The following is a 16,448-nucleotide window of genomic DNA, read 5'->3' on the forward strand; positions in this document are numbered from 1 at the left end:
ATCATTTGAAATAATTTTTTGGGATACAAATTTCAAAATGTGTAGCACTACTCATAATAAATATAAATTATGTGGAATAAGAGGTATTTAATACAATCAACTAATATACCATAATAGTTTGTATAAAACAAATTTCTAAAAGAGCTTTTATCTCTATTATTACTCAAAATAAATATATCCTCTAATACTAGTAAGGATTAATATATATATCAACGGTACCATAATAGAATTAATATAGGTGAGTTCCAAGAAACATTAGATTGTAAATATTAGTAGACATATGATATGGTATTGTAAATATTAGTAGACATATGATATGGTATTGTAACATATCAATAGACCCAAAGGGGGGGGGGGTGGAGGGACTATTTATATAACTTGAGTTTTCTACTTAAATTTAACATATGATTTTTTTTTTTACTTTTTACTTTCTTGACATGGGACTTATCATTTTGTCGATTAGTTCTATTATATTTTGTAAATAAATCGAATTCACACTTTAAATGTTTAGGATAAAATGTGTTGAATTTTATTGTGTACAATGAGACTCATAAATAAAAGGAACCAATCAATAGGCGGACGATATAATATTTTGGAGAAAATATATGTAAGCGCATTTAACAATTTAGACCACACCAAAAACCAAGAGCACGAAAAAGTGAATAATTGATGGAAATGAGTTGCAACTAATATATATTTAACATAGAATATTTCAGAAATGCTAAGCATTTTAAAGAAGTACTATGAATTTTTTATCTTGTCCCAAAAAGAGAGAGAGAAGAAGAGGTATAGCGTAGTTGCTTTCTTTCTTTTTTTTTTTTTTACTTTTTGCCAAATTATGTTCATAGCCAAGGAAAGCGGTAGGTGTCACATCTAGTTGATATAATAAAATCACTTATATTAAAAACAAGAGGCCTAATGCCCACACTATTCACGTAAGTATAACCTAAATAATGAAAAAAAAAATTAATAAAATAGAATATTAATATTATCAGTCATGAAATTCATTATTCTAGAGATAAATCATACATAATATTCGGAACTTAACCCCTAACATTGTTAACAATAATAATAGTTAATTAAAAAAAAAACTAATAACTTAGCAACTAAGAGGCCTAGCCTAATGCAAGGCTATAGACATAACAAATTCTTAATGGATCTTCCAAAAAAAACAAGCTCATCGCCGGAAACAATTTCAAAACGCACATTAAAATAGTATATTTTACCCTTCACACCTTCCAAGTAATAATCTTTTAACATATATAGCAAAGCGGAAAGTGGCCAGAGAAAATTACGTCTAAATGTAGGATATCTTAAGCATCTCCAAATACATCCATGCCATTATCACATACATGCATCAACAATAAATTAATGTCACAAATGACATGATTACTCGCAGAACCATCCCAAGCAAGAGTCCACCAATTCCCCTAACTGTGTGGTTAAAGTGTCCTAAAATCACTAGCAACTTAAATAAATTATCCCTTTGCCTCGTCCTCTTATAAATGGTCAAAAATACCAATATCGAATAATAAAGTAAGATATACGGACACGCAAGTCGCATTTGCCCCCCATCTGTAAGGCCTGTGTATCCGAAAAGTGACTTTTTTTTGCTTGGGATTAAATAGAATATGACACTTATTTTATCCATTCATCTCCTTAGCTTAGCCGACATGCAAGGCTTCAAGCACAAAGCTTACACCTCAAGAAATTGTGGGGCATAAGCTGCCTGCCAACCCACCAAAAGTCGTGGGCCCCCATTGCTTAAAAGCAGGCCCAATACGAGAATCCAACAGTACGCTCCCATTTGTTTTGTCTTGCGTAGTAGGGCCCGCCGAGAGGACTTTTAGTATTATTCCAAATTAAAGACACCGAAAGCGACCGGTCCCTGACCCTAAAACTACGCGCGCACTGAAGTGAAGCTTAGCATGTGTTTGGTTAGGGTACATGCTTCTGCTACTGACATAGGACAATAAGACAGCGACTACTATTTATCTTGTCAGTAACCGTGTCTTTTAAGCAGACACGACACTTGGAACCCCACTTTCCCTCGTACGCGTGTCCTTCTTTTAGATTCACTGCAGCAGGCTGCCTTTATTTTTCTCAATCTGCAACTGGGTGTACAGTTTACGGGGTTAAGACTATTTTTGTCTTGTTTATTTTGATTCTAGTTTTCGGTTCCTGATTTGTTTTTTCCATGCACTATTTGTCTGGTTCCTGAATATTTTATCCGGTTTGGGCGGTAAGTTGGAACATAAAAAGGGAATATATAAATGAGAGTTGGGATTATTTTGGTTTTAATACATATTGAATTTTGAGTTTATTAAACAGTGGGTTGTTGGAACTCGGAAGGGTCATTTTGCTGCCCATACACACTCAGTCTCTGGTTTGTTTCATCTTTGTTCTAGTTTGAGTTTTGCTATTGAGGATTTGTTTTGTGGATTTTGAGTCTTGCTATTGAGGTTGGTGAGTGTGCAATTGTAAAGTGGTCATTGGTGGTGGATTGAGATGGAAGAGAGATATGAGCCAGTGAAGGAGCTTGGGTCTGGAAATTTTGGGGTGGCAAGATTGGTCAGAGATAAGAGGACTAAGGAACTTGTTGCTGTCAAATACATAGAAAGAGGCAAGAAGGTAATCTTCTTCTTCTATTCGGGTTATTGTATATATCTCATATTAGCAATCCTGCAAGTGATATAGCCAGAGATCCTAGTGGTTGCTTGATACTGATAACGAAGTTTGTTTTTCTACAATTATTTCCAGAAATGGGCTATTTGGATTTTTTTTTTTTAATTGCTGTTTCGATTCAAGCATTTTGGCTTATGAATTTCTTGCTAGTGGCATAAATGTCTGTTAGGGATGAGGAGTATGTAGGGAATGCCAATTTGTTCAGTAACGCTATATATATTATAGTATAAAATATTCAAAATAGTGTTTGGAGAATCTTGGAGAAGTTGTCGGTGAAAGTTTTTAACATTGGTTTTGCTCAATTGTCCGTGTATTCAAACAAGTACTCAAATTCTGTCCAATGGCTCATTAAAGAAACCTCATCATGTCACTGCTGGAATTTTTTACCTGCATTGGTTTGTCTGACACTAGGAAGGGGATAATTCTGCAGTTTTGCGAGAGTACAAGAGCTATTTGTTTCTGGTGCTATAATATCAGCATTTGAACTTTTTGAGGGATTCCAAATGTTGTTTAACAAATGAGACTACATCTCATTTTAGATGCACATTATTGTATTTACATTGTTTGACACAGAGTATATTGTCTAGTACATAGTTTTTGAATTGGAGCTACTTCCTATGAATTCTGTTTCTGGTTTCAGATTGATGAGAATGTTCAGAGGGAAATCATCAACCACAGATCTCTGAGGCATCCAAACATTATCAGGTTCAAAGAGGTAACACTGGAAAACACTAACTCATTTATCAGGGCATTGCCTCATATTTATTTTTATTTATGCCATTGAGATGTCATTTGCATTTTGGTTCAAATTTGACAACCGGATCTGTCCCTCGAATTTGAGTTATTTTTAGCAGACAATACTCCACTTGTTATATTTGTAAATGTCTACATGATTGTACTTTGCTTACACCATGGAGTTCAGATGAGTTAAAACATTTCTTTTACCTGCAGGTGTTGTTGACTCCAACTCACTTAGCTATTGTCATGGAATATGCTGCTGGTGGTGAACTCTTTGCAAGAATATGCAGTGCTGGTCGATTTAGCGAAGATGAGGTTGTAATATGAATTACAGAGTTTGCACATTTGATTTGACATCATCGGTTGTTTGCCCCAGTTTAATGTGTATGACTGTGATCCGAATTCTCGCTCTTATAGCTTTTTGGCAAATTGTTTTTGCTGCAGGCTAGATTTTTCTTCCAGCAGCTAATATCTGGAGTCAGCTACTGTCATTCTATGGTATGATATCTTTTTGTTAATTCTCATCTACTGTGATGATCTTTACATCACGCCATTGCTTTTATTTGCAGGAAATTTGTCATAGGGATCTCAAGTTGGAAAACACTCTATTGGATGGAAGTCCACAACCACGGCTGAAGATATGCGACTTTGGTTACTCAAAGGTTAGTATCCCCAGCTAAAATATAGCTTTGTGCTGACTACATAAATGACACAAGTTTGAGGCTTTCTTACTTTTCTTCTCCCTTTTCTCGTTTACCTTTATTTTTCGCAAAAATATAACAATAAGGCGGTAACTCTTAGATTCATATCTTAAATCTTTGTTCTTAGTTTGTTGTTTTCCAACTTTCATATTTCTGTTTATTTGGATCTCGCAGTCAGGATTGTTGCACTCGCAACCAAAATCAACAGTTGGTACTCCAGCATACATTGCCCCTGAGGTCCTAGCAAGAAAGGAATATGATGGCAAGGTATATAGTTTCCTATATTGCAACTGAAAACTGCAATGAAGTCATCGTGTTTGGTTGTCCAACAAACCTATGGAGCATTACATACAGATAGATAATACATTGCAGTTATTGGAAATTTTCATCTATGCCACTAGGCCATTGGTGAGCACAGGAAAGCACATGTTTATTGCATTAGTAGGTGAAGTCTTTTCAGAGCTTCTTCTATCAAGTTGAATGCAGAAGCCTGCCTATTCTTTCATCCGGCATGCCTCTTAACCCAATATGTGTGCAATTTCGATCTCAATTTTTTCCCCCAACTTTGACAGAGGGAATCTACCATTTTAAATTTCTTCTCATAAAGAATTGATTTTGGGGTTGATAGAGCATACAAATATTTGGAGTAGAAATAATTTCATGTTAGCAAAGGAAGTGTTTTCCTGCTAAAAATTCCCTCTGCATCTTTTGAAGTGTGCTATATGGCCTGGTAATAACGATGATAATGAGTTTGTCTTGCAATTTTCTTGTTAATCTGATAGAGTTCAGATGTTTGGTCCTGTGGAGTGACACTGTATGTGATGTTGGTGGGTGCATATCCATTTGAGGATCCTGAAGATCCAAGAAACTTCCGCAAGACAATTGATGTACGTTTCTTATGCACAACAGTTCTATAATTTGGAGAATTTCCTTTCTTGTCCCAACATACTGTAGAAAATGAAGTTTAACACGTGTAACTTAACAGAGAATAAGGAATGTTCAGTACTTCTTGCCCGACTATGTACGCGTATCTGCGGATTGCAGGCATCTGCTTTCTCAGATTTTTGTTGCTGATCCCTCAAAGGTAACTTCATCTTTGAATTTTAAATATTCAAATATTCTTTTGCCATGAAAGTGGGTTGATTTAAATTATATATCAAACCATTTGGAATGAGCTCAGTCTATTTGTTCATCAATACATGATAAGAAAATTAGTCTTGTTTATGTTCTGTTTTCAACCGATCATGTGTACTAACCCTATTTTATCCTCTTGAAAAAAAGAGGATCCCCATTCCAGAGATCAAAAAGCATCCTTGGTTCCTGAAGAATTTGCCGAAAGAGATAATTGAAATAGAGAAAACAAATTACAAGGAAGCAGGACGTGACCAACCAACTCAGAGTGTTGAAGAAATAATGCGTATCATACAAGAGGCAAAGATGCCGGGTGAAGCAACGAAAGTTGCCGGGCAAGGTGCTGCTGGGGCATCGGACCCTGATGACATGGAGGGTGACATAGAATCTGAGATTGATGCCAGCGGTGATTATATGAGCCATGATCCGTGAGTATGGCAATAGAAATCACATGGAGAGAGCTTGTTTTTCAAGCTTCTAGCTGTTCCTGTCATTGAAGGTTAATAAGGCACTTATTATAATATGTAAAGTAATTTCGTATTGGATGGTATTTACCTGGATCACCACAGAAACAGTTGGTGGTTCCAAGTGCCAACCGCGTAACAAGAATCTGTTGACTGTATATTTGACACTTTTTTTTTTTTTCCAATTATTGGACTTGGATTTTTGTGAATAGTCTATTCTCTCTGTACATTGCACATGCCAAGTCCATCCTCATAAATCATAATCCAAATATTTTATCCTTTACATTTCGAAGTCCATCATCATAATTCAAATATTTTATCCTAAATGACATCTCATAAATTTAACCTTATATGTAGTACTATATATTTTTATTTTACCACTTGAATGTGTCAGTCAACTGAGACCTGTTCCCGGCACCTCGATCGCTGCTAACCCGAATCCACCAAAACTTGACAAAAGTATTAAACCACAAAAAGGCAAAAACATTAACATATGCGATTTGGACACTTCTGATGTCTTGGATTTCTGTATAAATTTTCAGAGTACAAGGAAAATAAAATTAGATAACTGCTCCTAGTGAGATCATCCAATAAACATGAGATTAACAATACATGAGTCTATTTAAATCTTATATAATTGGAACCTATTTTTTTTTTCCTCTTTTTAATTCCCTCTATTTGATGAATTGAGGGCGGCGTCGACTTACATTTAATTTCCACAAGTTTTAGCTTATCCTTCGGGGGTCAGGCTGGCTTTTGGCTTAAAATTTTCCACAAAGGAAAGCAAACACACAAAGTCAAGGTCTTCCCATCAAATGAATTGCTTAAATAATTCGGCAATGTAACCCCACTACCACCAGAAGGCTCTTAAATATAATATAAATTGGATTAACAAGGGTGATGAGTTTGTTTGGAGTGAAAAACACGGCCCGATAGATCATACATAGACATAGAGAAAGTCATGGGTTCAATGAAGAAGAAGAACAGTCGTTGGTCTTCATTTATTATGTTGCGGGTGGCATGTGTGTTGATGTTGATGGTGATGATGGATGGTAGAGTGAAAAGGGTGAGTGGGGAGGGATTGAGCCCGAGTCAGTGCAACGAAGAGAGGCGGCTGGGGCTAAACGCATGCAAGCCAATCGTATATGGGCAGCCTCCATCTCCTGCATGCTGCCAACGTATTAGGGTTCAACACTTCGAGTGTATTTGTCCTTCTATTACGCCTAAATTGGCTTCTCTTGTCGACATCAATAAAACCATTTTGCTTCTCAAAACTTGCGGTAGACGAGTCCCCCGCCACTTCAAGTGCGGCAGTAAGATCACTAATTCCCTACCCTCTTCCTCTTTATTAATTAATCGTTTGTGTCTGATCATTGATTTTAATTAATTATATATATGCTATTTTATTAATTAAATTATAAGTTTATTGAGGGTTTTAATTTGTGTTAATTTGATTGCGTTCTTGCAGGTTTACATTTTCCTTAAAGAATAAATACTTCTTACAAGAGGAGCGATGAGGATGAAGATGAGCTACTCTTTTGTTGTAGACAATAATTAAGCTACCGATAACAGTTGTAATTTCAAATGCTCAATTTGTACTTGATTTTAACCAATTGATCGATGTTTCTCTTTTTTTTTTTTTTTAAGCCCGTACCACAACCCATATTAGAATTCCCCGCTCGAACCGAGAGGCACAAGTTTTCCTAACAAAGGCGACTTCCCTGCGACTCGAACTGGGGAGCAAACTCAATCAAACCACTTAAAGGGACTCCATTGCCAGTGGAGCCAACACTTTGTTGGTTGATGTTTCTTTTTTTTTTTTTATGATTGCTAGCATTGCGATTTCATAATCTAGGGAATGTAACCAAATCGATCGCCTAATGAAAACTATTAAATATTTATCTGATATTATACATAAAAAATTGAACAAATTAATATTCGACCATATGTATTCCTGGCGAATTGAATTAGTGGTGAAACAATTAATTCTCATTACAATAACATAATGTAATATTTTGTCCAGCAGACTTCTTCCAAATTAGCTGATGATCTAAGAAAGGGACGCTATAAAACATTTACTTCTCAATACGGTCTCCTTGCTTTAACTAATTGTTCTCCAATTTTATATTAAGTAATCTGTTACTGTGAAACTGAGGCTTATGGCTTACCTTAAGTTTGTGAGATTAGGTTTTTAATTCAGACCCTCAACGCTATTGGCTTTGTACTAAAAATCTAACATGATATAGTTTGCACAAAAAATTATATATTATTAATGCAAAAATGTTCTTGTAATTTTATTTCTCACCGTATCCAATAATTTCCACACACAACAAAGTTAGCTAAATTATAGCATTGGATTCACAATTTCACTATGTAATAAAATTAAAAACTATACATTTTCTTTATTTCTTCAATACAAGGAGGACATAGAATTAAATGTGCAGAACACAATATTGTATTAAGTTTTAAAGTGGTATGTTTATGAAGGTGTACTCTAAATTAAGATCTAATATCAATTTGAAGTATTACGAGTTTTCAAAGATTTTGTTCTATGTGTCTATTAACGAATAAGTCATGTTTGATAGAAAGAAATAAAAGAACAAGAAAAAAAAGAGAAAAAGGAGGAGAGAAAAAAGAAATGAGAAGAGACGAGGAAAATATTATATCAAACTAATGCTGCGTTTGGGATAGCTGTGCTGCGGATGCTCCCTAAATGATAGAATTCAGATCCACCCACTTGGTCGACACAAAATGAAGTGCTGTGTGATCCTTAGGACCCGTTTGGGGCAGCTGCGCTGCCACCGCGCAGCTGCCCCAAACGGGTCTTTAGTGACTTCGATAGAACCAATTAATTGTCTCGCATGGAGTGCAAGGTGGTCAACTTGCAAAGTTGCAAGTGCTTGGCCGGCTAACTGGACCAATCTCTTGGTACGAATTCAATAACGTGTAGTAACAGTAAGTATCCGCTATTAAAACATTATTAACATAAGAAGATCATTCGATACGACTGTCCGGAGAAAGGCTCTGATCAGTCAAATTAGGCTATGCATGTATTGTAGTGGCCACTTATGGGGGGCTATTGGGAAGTGACCTACCAGATTCTTTTATTGACTCCTGTTTAATTGTTGTTTTCATATTGTCCTCTGTTATGAGTATGACCGAATAGTTGGTTTTAACTTTTATTTTTTATTTTTTAGCTGACCACAGTGTGAATTAATGACTAGAAAAATAAATATAGACTTCACCAATTCTTATCATTTTTTTTTCACTACATTCGTATTAATTGAATTAAGGCTAACTCTATCTTAGAGCAGCTATAAAGTAGAACACGAATTATAACCACATATGTAAAATGATAAATAATAAAAAATACGTTGTGAATTTAATCGTGTAGTTATGAATGGATACTCTACCTTAGAGCAATTGCAACATGGTTGAACCCTTGAATTAACGTCTTGAGCATTCTCTAAATGCATTCACGGATAGTTAGGATTTAGTCAAAGCAAAATGATTTCGATCGCCCGTGATGTAGAATACAGCTAGTAATGAGAGAACCGCATCCACGCCATCCCACCACCTATCATGCTCGCCAAAGTATGCGGTTTCAAATCTAATGTATTGATTTAATTTTTAAGAGTTAATTTCGGATTAAAATAACTATTTTTAAAAACCTTTCAAATTATTGTAAATTTCAAATTTCCTCCCACTTTTGTTAAGAAGATAAAAAAAAAATCAACACTCTCTCATTTTCTATTATTTTTTAGAAAAAAATGAAATAAATTAAAAATTTATAATAGTTTACAAGGTATTTTGAAGTTTTTTTTTTAAAATAAGCCTCAAAAGAGGTAAATTTTACTAAATGAAAAAGAAGGTACAAAGTTTATTTAAAGGCATTTTGAAGATTGATAATCCGAAATTAATCTTTGATTTAATCATCACATAACTTGAAGTTCTCAGCAAGAAAATATCAAATAAATTCCACAATTAAATGGAAATGTCTTGGTTTGTGCCACAACTAAACCCATCCAATTTAGTTTGCTATAGGCAGCTGATGATTCTGACTTTTTGTTTGTTCTCCCTTGTTGGAAAAATCAATATAATAGGATTGGGTTATTTGAAATCACCAAATTTCTCTATACACCAATTTTAAAAAATAAATAAATAATTAAAATTTTAAAATTTAAAAATCTTAAAATTAATCTTTACTAATCTCTTTCTCTCGCTACCTCACAATTGTGTATTCTCTCTTTATTCTCATATTCTACAAATTAAACACTTAGTTTAACTTTCTTTTAAATTCATATTTTTTATGTTTCTTAATATATCATTATCTTCATTTCATGTTTTCCATATATAAGAACTTTTTCCTTGATTTTCATTAGCTTTACGTTTGGTAAAAAATAATTTCTATATTTATTAATTTCATAACTGATAAAAATTTGTTGATATTCATTTTTAAAAGGCGAGTTTTGTTTCTCTAGTTAGTGATGTTCATTATTTGTAGATAAAAGAATATATTTTGTTGAATGGATAAGAATTTGTGAAATTGAGAAGAAGAAGAGAAGAAAAGGTTAATTACATATGTAATTTTTGAAAAAATTATTTAGAAAATAAAATTCTTAATTAAAAAGAAAATGTGGAGAATAAATTGGTGGGTTCAAATAGCCCTACTCACAAATATCACTATTCATCATAATGAAAGTATCATTATTAATGAATGAGTGATGATACAGTCACAAACTCTTATACAAACTTATTTTGTACAAACTGATGTGGCATCAATTAATTAGTTGAATGAAAATACAAAATAATGAAATTATGTGGGCCAAGAGATATTTAATTTAACCAATTTTATCATGCCGCATCAGTTTGTACAAGATAAATTTGTACAAGAGTTTGTGGCTATATCACTACTCTTAATGAATTACGTATGCATGGTAATGTTACATGTAATAATAATAATAATAATAATAATAATAATAATAATAATAATTATTATTATTATTATTATTATTATTATTATTATTATTATTATTATTATTATTATTCTCTAGTGAGAACATTTTTACTTTAATAAAATGAAGATGCTACTGCCAAACTAAAAAAAAAAGAATAATTTTTAATACATTGAAATTTATATTTTTTTATACTTTGCTGTCCACGTCACTAGAGACTAGAGAGGGTGTGTGTGTATAATCTGCTGCTTCATATATAGAAGGGGCTCGTATAGCAATCAGCGGTGCTGCATCAAATTACGTAGTAATCTGGTATTATGAAAACTATAATTAAAATAATACGAATAAGATTAATGCTGATAAAACGGGGATGGGATCCAGAATCCGACATGCATCCCTCTATCTAGTAGCTACTACCTACTACCTACTAAATACTAGTTTGTATATGTCCCATTCTCCGTAATCATAATAAAGACTTGTACTGCAGGGCATGGACTTACTCGGTCGTTGGCCTCGAAAATGACTCGGCAAATGAAGAGCACAAATAAAAATTAAAGGGGAATGAAAAAACAGTCAAAAGAAAAACAAAAAGACATTATTCTACCAACACATAAACGAGGGAGGCTCCCACCCAGTACGCACCCACCCACTATACATATATAAATATATATACATATGCGCGTTAGGGTTAGTTTCTAAGCCCATCTTAATCGATTCTCAGGATTAGTGCGACTGAGAGACAATGGGAATAATTATAAGGTGGTCATTGGTATTCTTGGTAGCCAATGTTGTAGGTATGTGGGAAGTGAATATGGGTGCTAGTGCAGCAGGGCTCAGTGCCGCACAGTGCAAGGAAGAGAGGAGGATTGGGCTGAATGAATGCAAGCCAGTGCTGTATGGTAAGCTTCCGTCACCATCGTGCTGTGAGCGCGTTCGGGTTAGCCATATTGAGTGTGTCTGCCCTGTTATCACCCCCAAGCTGGCCGCTCTCATTGATGTCAACCGTGCCATTCGCCTCATTGAAGGATGCGGTAGGAGAGTCCCTCGTCACTTCAAATGTGGGAGTAAGCTACTACGATATTTACAAACACATCTTCTTTATACACACAGTTCCTCTTTCATCGTCATCTTTGTTAAAATGAAATATAATTACCTTCATCTTCATTGACATCAATTTTTTGTTTTTCTTTTTTCAGGTATTACAACTCCTTGACTTATCTCCCGGTTAGTTAATATACTCAGCCTGCTCCTATACATATATATATATATGGAGACGGTTGGAGTGATTAATAAAACGCTGGAATTACTTTTAACGCTCAAGCTTCATATATATTTTATTTGTCTGGTGTAATGGTAACTCTACTTATGCATTATCTTCATCAAATTAAGCGTTTCTCTTATTGCTTTTCAATAATTGATTCGCTGTCTTCAGCAATCGATCCTTGATTTTCTTGTACAATTAATATTACTATTGTTCAGTCCTCTCGCACGTTGTTGGCTTGTTGCTGCGTATGTATGGCTGCAATTAAACGACTGGAAACATTTGCTCCGTGCTATTCTTGTCTATATATTGATTCCAACTAATAATAAGAAACACTACACGTATAAATTAATGGTCTTGATCGATGAGCCAGCAAAGCAATTAATATACAAAAGAAATGCCTAGCTACCAGAATGAAACGAATTAGAGGAAACAAAATGGTGATTTGGCTTTCATATCCCTTTGAAACAAATTGGTGATTTTCTTCACAATCGAAAAATGACATCCCTCAGCAGCTAACCTGGCTTCGCACTCCTGGTAGTAGCTAGCGTTTCTACCTAGAAACTGTCATCTCAATCTCATCTTACGCGGAGAGAAAAAAAGGACAGAATGTAATTAACAAAAAAAAAAAAAAAGAAGACAAACGATACCGTTTTTATCAGACTTATCACGCATCCAAACGCTGCCGTTTAATTGGACTTCGTCGCGTGTCAACTTCAGTGAAACAACGAAAATGAAAAAGAACGATCTTGATTCTTGACAACTTCACAAAATAATTGACTTGCCAACTCCCCACCCCGATCCCTCTGTTTATAATTATGGGCACTATTCATTACATTGTACTTCTCCGTCGTTGTCACAGTCAACGCCCCTTGTTTGATCCGAATTCCCCATCTGGGCTCTTCTCCTCCCGCTCAAGCATCCAATGGTTCGCAGGCAACAAAACGACCTCGAAACCCCGCGTTTCACCTCCCTCATTCTCTTTTTCCTGGCCCTGATCTCCTTCGCTGTAGTCTACACATTCCTCTCTTTCATCTTCAGACCGAATGGACACCCCTTGGATGCCAAATTTGAGTCTTTTACAGTGGCCGAAGAGGGTGATCAAATCGGTCAGTGTTGTCAAGGGATTGAGAATTTGGAGTTCTGGGGGGGTGCCGTGAAGTGGGGCTCTGATTTTAAGTTCAATAGTTCTCGAATGTGTTGTGAGGCTTGTAAGGCTATGTGTACTGGCAACGATGGGCCTTGTTTGTGTGATACTTGGGTGTTTTGTGGCAACAAGAAGTCGTGTGGATCCCGATTTGGTGAGGTCAGTTGCAATTTCAGTGCTTTCTTGTTCAATTTCGATGCCAGTGAGTGCTCTGTGTGAAATAATTTCTATTCATCTCAGTGTTGGTTAAAGAAACAAAAAGATGTATTGGCCCCTGATCGGCAAGATGCAGGGCAAAAGGTTATGTGGACTTCAGGGCTGATCTTTGGGAAAGGACAGGTATGTACTCTATGTTTGGTGATCAATTAAGAATGATTTGAAATAATTTATAAATTTTTTTTGTGAATTTCCTTGTTAATTGTTATTGAAATTCAAGACTGTAATTATTAATTTTGTTATGAAGTTACATGCTTAGAATTTTGAGTTCAAAGTCTTGGAAGAGGTCTTCACATTATAGTGACTGTAGAGCCTCTTGTTGTTGTTCTTCTTGATTCTCCACTGGCCATTGTTATAAGGTTTGTGTTTCTGTTTTCAAGTATCTTATATGAAGATCAACTGGAAGTACGATGGCCTAATATTGATTTTCTCTTGGTTAATTATTTCCTGTTGACCCATACTCAGCAGGTTTTGGAGGTATTTTAGATCCCTTTCTTGTTATCAGGAGGCAGTATTTGAGCTGTGGTTGGAAATTTTTTCTAGTGTTGCTTCTTAGAATATGTTGTAGGTTTGGTGTAACCTGAGAGGAGAACTTTAATTTAAACTTGATGATATTTAGGAAGCTGCGGCTTCGTGAATTTGGAAGTAGAAGGGATTAGTTCATAACATGTTTGTCACCTAAAACTTGTGTTGCTGCCCATCATGTCTTACATCATTGATATTGCTGTTATGGGAATATTTTCTTTACCTTTTTACCCTCTACATCCACAATAATGTTAGATATTATAAATATTGTTACAAGTGAAATACACTGTGTAAGTTGAGGTAACTGTATGATTTTCCAAAGTATAAAGCACCTGACCTGGCTGACCAATTGAGGTCCATGATCAAACTAATTGCAGCCCTGAAGGACTATCATCACTGATGTATATTTTGTCTTTTTGTCATGTATGTTATACATTGTCCTGTTTTTCTTTTGTTCTTCAATTTTAATAATTTAATAATTATTTCTGGTGGTCCACTCATCTTCTCTATTGATGCTTACTTTCTTCTTTCAGGGAATTGTTGGGTTGGAAACAGAATATGGCACTCTTCACATAAAGGTAAGTGCTTTGGCTTTTCGAGGACCCTATCTTGAGGACAGTAAATCTTTATTTGTTAAGTTGGCATCTTTTGCATTAATTAGGTGAGAATACCATGGCTTCAGTAATCTCTCAGTTGTAGAGCTTCGAAATTATGTAATCATTGATACATACAATGATATGTCTGTGTGCAACATCTGCTATTGAATATTTTTTTAGGTGAGCCAAAATAATGCATCCTCTGGTTCATAGTTATAGAAATTATCTTGCTCTCAACCTAGATCACTCGTTTATGTTCTTCAATATTAAAGCCATCAGATTTTGCTCTTAGTGAGATATTAACTCCTGGGCTTTGTCCAACCTGCTGTTTCCTTGTCTACTTCAGTGGTAGAATTAGGTTTTGAATACGTTTTAACTGGGTATAAAAAGCTCTGATATTTTGCATCTGTGATTATCAAGGTTGAGATTGAAATATTTCATTGCTCATTATCCCTTAGTGAATATTCTTTGTTCTTGCTTGGAAAACCCCTCATAAGTTCTTGTTATTTGGTGTTTGAATTATTATTGTGAGAGCAAAACTATAGTACTGTTCATTTTCATAGTTAATCAGTTCTGTTGGCCCGCTGACAAAAACTAGTTCTGCTGCAGCTCTTCCCTGAGTGTGCCCCGCATTCTGTGGCCTATATACTTGAGTTGTTGACATTACGCCATTGTGCGGGTTGCCAATTTCATCGTGCAGAGAGCCGTGGTCAATCTTGGGACATTGAAGGAAACCACATAAAAAATGTAAGCCTATCCTTTTGAGTTTGCCGTTTTTGATATAATTGGAAATTTTGGTATGTAGAAATATTGTGTATCTTCGTTTTTGTTATGGCTTTTATTTTCAGTTAAGCATTTTGGATGCGTCTCTGTAGTTTCATGTAAATTGGCAAAGTCAAATTGCATCTTTGTATTACGATTTTACATGGTTTTTGTTTCAACCAAATCATTTCCCGTTCGTTTTGTTTCAATGTACTGCATGTTTATTTTAGTGACTCCATTAAATTCTACTAGTTCATTGACACACTAAAGGATGATTGTAAAACTATGCATCTTGGTGACAATTGGAGTCTAATCCCCGGAGTTGTTTTGTAAATTTCCCAGGCTCCTTATGGCCCACCATTTGGGTTGATTCAAGGAACACTGGAAGCCCTAGGAACCGCATTTAAGAAGATTCCCAGAGAAGTTTGCCCTAGCATAAGAAGAGGTTCAGTTGCATGGATTGGCTCAGGTCCGGAGTTTTTTATAAGCCTATCAAACCATGAAGAATGGAAGAATTCATACACCGTGTTCGGTTCCGTTCTTCCAGAAAACATGGAGATTGCGGAGAAAATTGCATGGCTCCCTACGAAATCAGATGTTTGGAACAATATTAACGTGACTGTTTTGAAAAAGCCTGTGCCATTGAGGTTAAGAAGATTGAAGAAATCAAGTCTTGGAGGTGTTGATGCAAATGTGAAGCAAGAGTGAAAGGTTTTAGTTTCCTAATGAGGGACAAAGTCACGGAGATGTTTGACACAAATGTGAGATCAGAGTTGATCTTTTTATCATTTTTTTACCTTTTTCTTTTGTTAATATTTTGAGTAAAGAAGCCAAGTTGATGTGGTTTATAGATTGCCCTGGTGCTGTTGTGCTTCGTGCAAATTGTAAGAGTATATTTAAACAAAATCTTTAAATGAAAGAGAGGTTTTTATTTAATTTTAAGACCTTTTGTTCTTAGATAGTGCTAGTATGAGAGAACTAGTGAAGTAATAGTTGCATAATCAGAATTTTGCTTTAACAGGAGGAGCTTTATATAATAGAGAATTAGGACTTGTTTGGTATTGTTTCTGAATTTATATTTTCTAAGAATAAAAATGAAAATAAAAATAATGTTTTGTAATTGCTGTATTTTGAATTTAAGCATGCGTTAGGTATCATTTGAAATGTCTCTCTCTCCCCTACGATAAAACCTGTAAATTTTATTTCTGTTAAGTTATTCCTGATTCCTTATTTCTTTTATGGGCCCGGGCCGGGGCCCGGTACCATC

General features: G+C 35.1%; 3 protein-coding genes across 3 annotated transcripts; all 3 read left to right on the plus strand.

The window, feature by feature from the left end:
- Positions 1–2,071: 2,071 nt before the first annotated feature.
- Positions 2,072–6,002, plus strand: LOC18049391 (serine/threonine-protein kinase SAPK3). The gene is made up of 9 exons (XM_006440094.2): positions 2,072–2,631; positions 3,326–3,400; positions 3,637–3,738; positions 3,868–3,921; positions 3,993–4,085; positions 4,299–4,391; positions 4,907–5,011; positions 5,110–5,208; positions 5,406–6,002. The coding sequence occupies exons 1-9, from the start codon at positions 2,509–2,511 to the stop codon at positions 5,685–5,687; spliced, it is 1,026 nt and encodes a 341-aa protein (XP_006440157.1). The 5' UTR covers positions 2,072–2,508; the 3' UTR covers positions 5,688–6,002.
- Positions 6,003–11,401: 5,399 nt separating this feature from the next.
- On the plus strand, positions 11,402–11,982 carry LOC18049393. Its single transcript, XM_006440096.2, has 2 exons — positions 11,402–11,738; positions 11,871–11,982. The coding sequence occupies exons 1-2, from the start codon at positions 11,417–11,419 to the stop codon at positions 11,885–11,887; spliced, it is 339 nt and encodes a 112-aa protein (XP_006440159.1). The 5' UTR covers positions 11,402–11,416; the 3' UTR covers positions 11,888–11,982.
- A 685-nt stretch (positions 11,983–12,667) lies between these two features.
- On the plus strand, positions 12,668–16,093 carry LOC112100382. Its single transcript, XM_024189772.1, has 5 exons — positions 12,668–13,241; positions 13,323–13,421; positions 14,357–14,401; positions 15,029–15,166; positions 15,524–16,093. The coding sequence occupies exons 1-5, from the start codon at positions 12,861–12,863 to the stop codon at positions 15,887–15,889; spliced, it is 1,029 nt and encodes a 342-aa protein (XP_024045540.1). The 5' UTR covers positions 12,668–12,860; the 3' UTR covers positions 15,890–16,093.
- Positions 16,094–16,448: the final 355 nt, after the last annotated feature.

Source organism: Citrus clementina, unplaced genomic scaffold, assembly GCF_000493195.1.
Source record: "Citrus clementina cultivar Clemenules unplaced genomic scaffold, Citrus_clementina_v1.0 scaffold_3, whole genome shotgun sequence".
NCBI classification, from domain to species: Eukaryota; Viridiplantae; Streptophyta; class Magnoliopsida; order Sapindales; family Rutaceae; genus Citrus; species Citrus x clementina.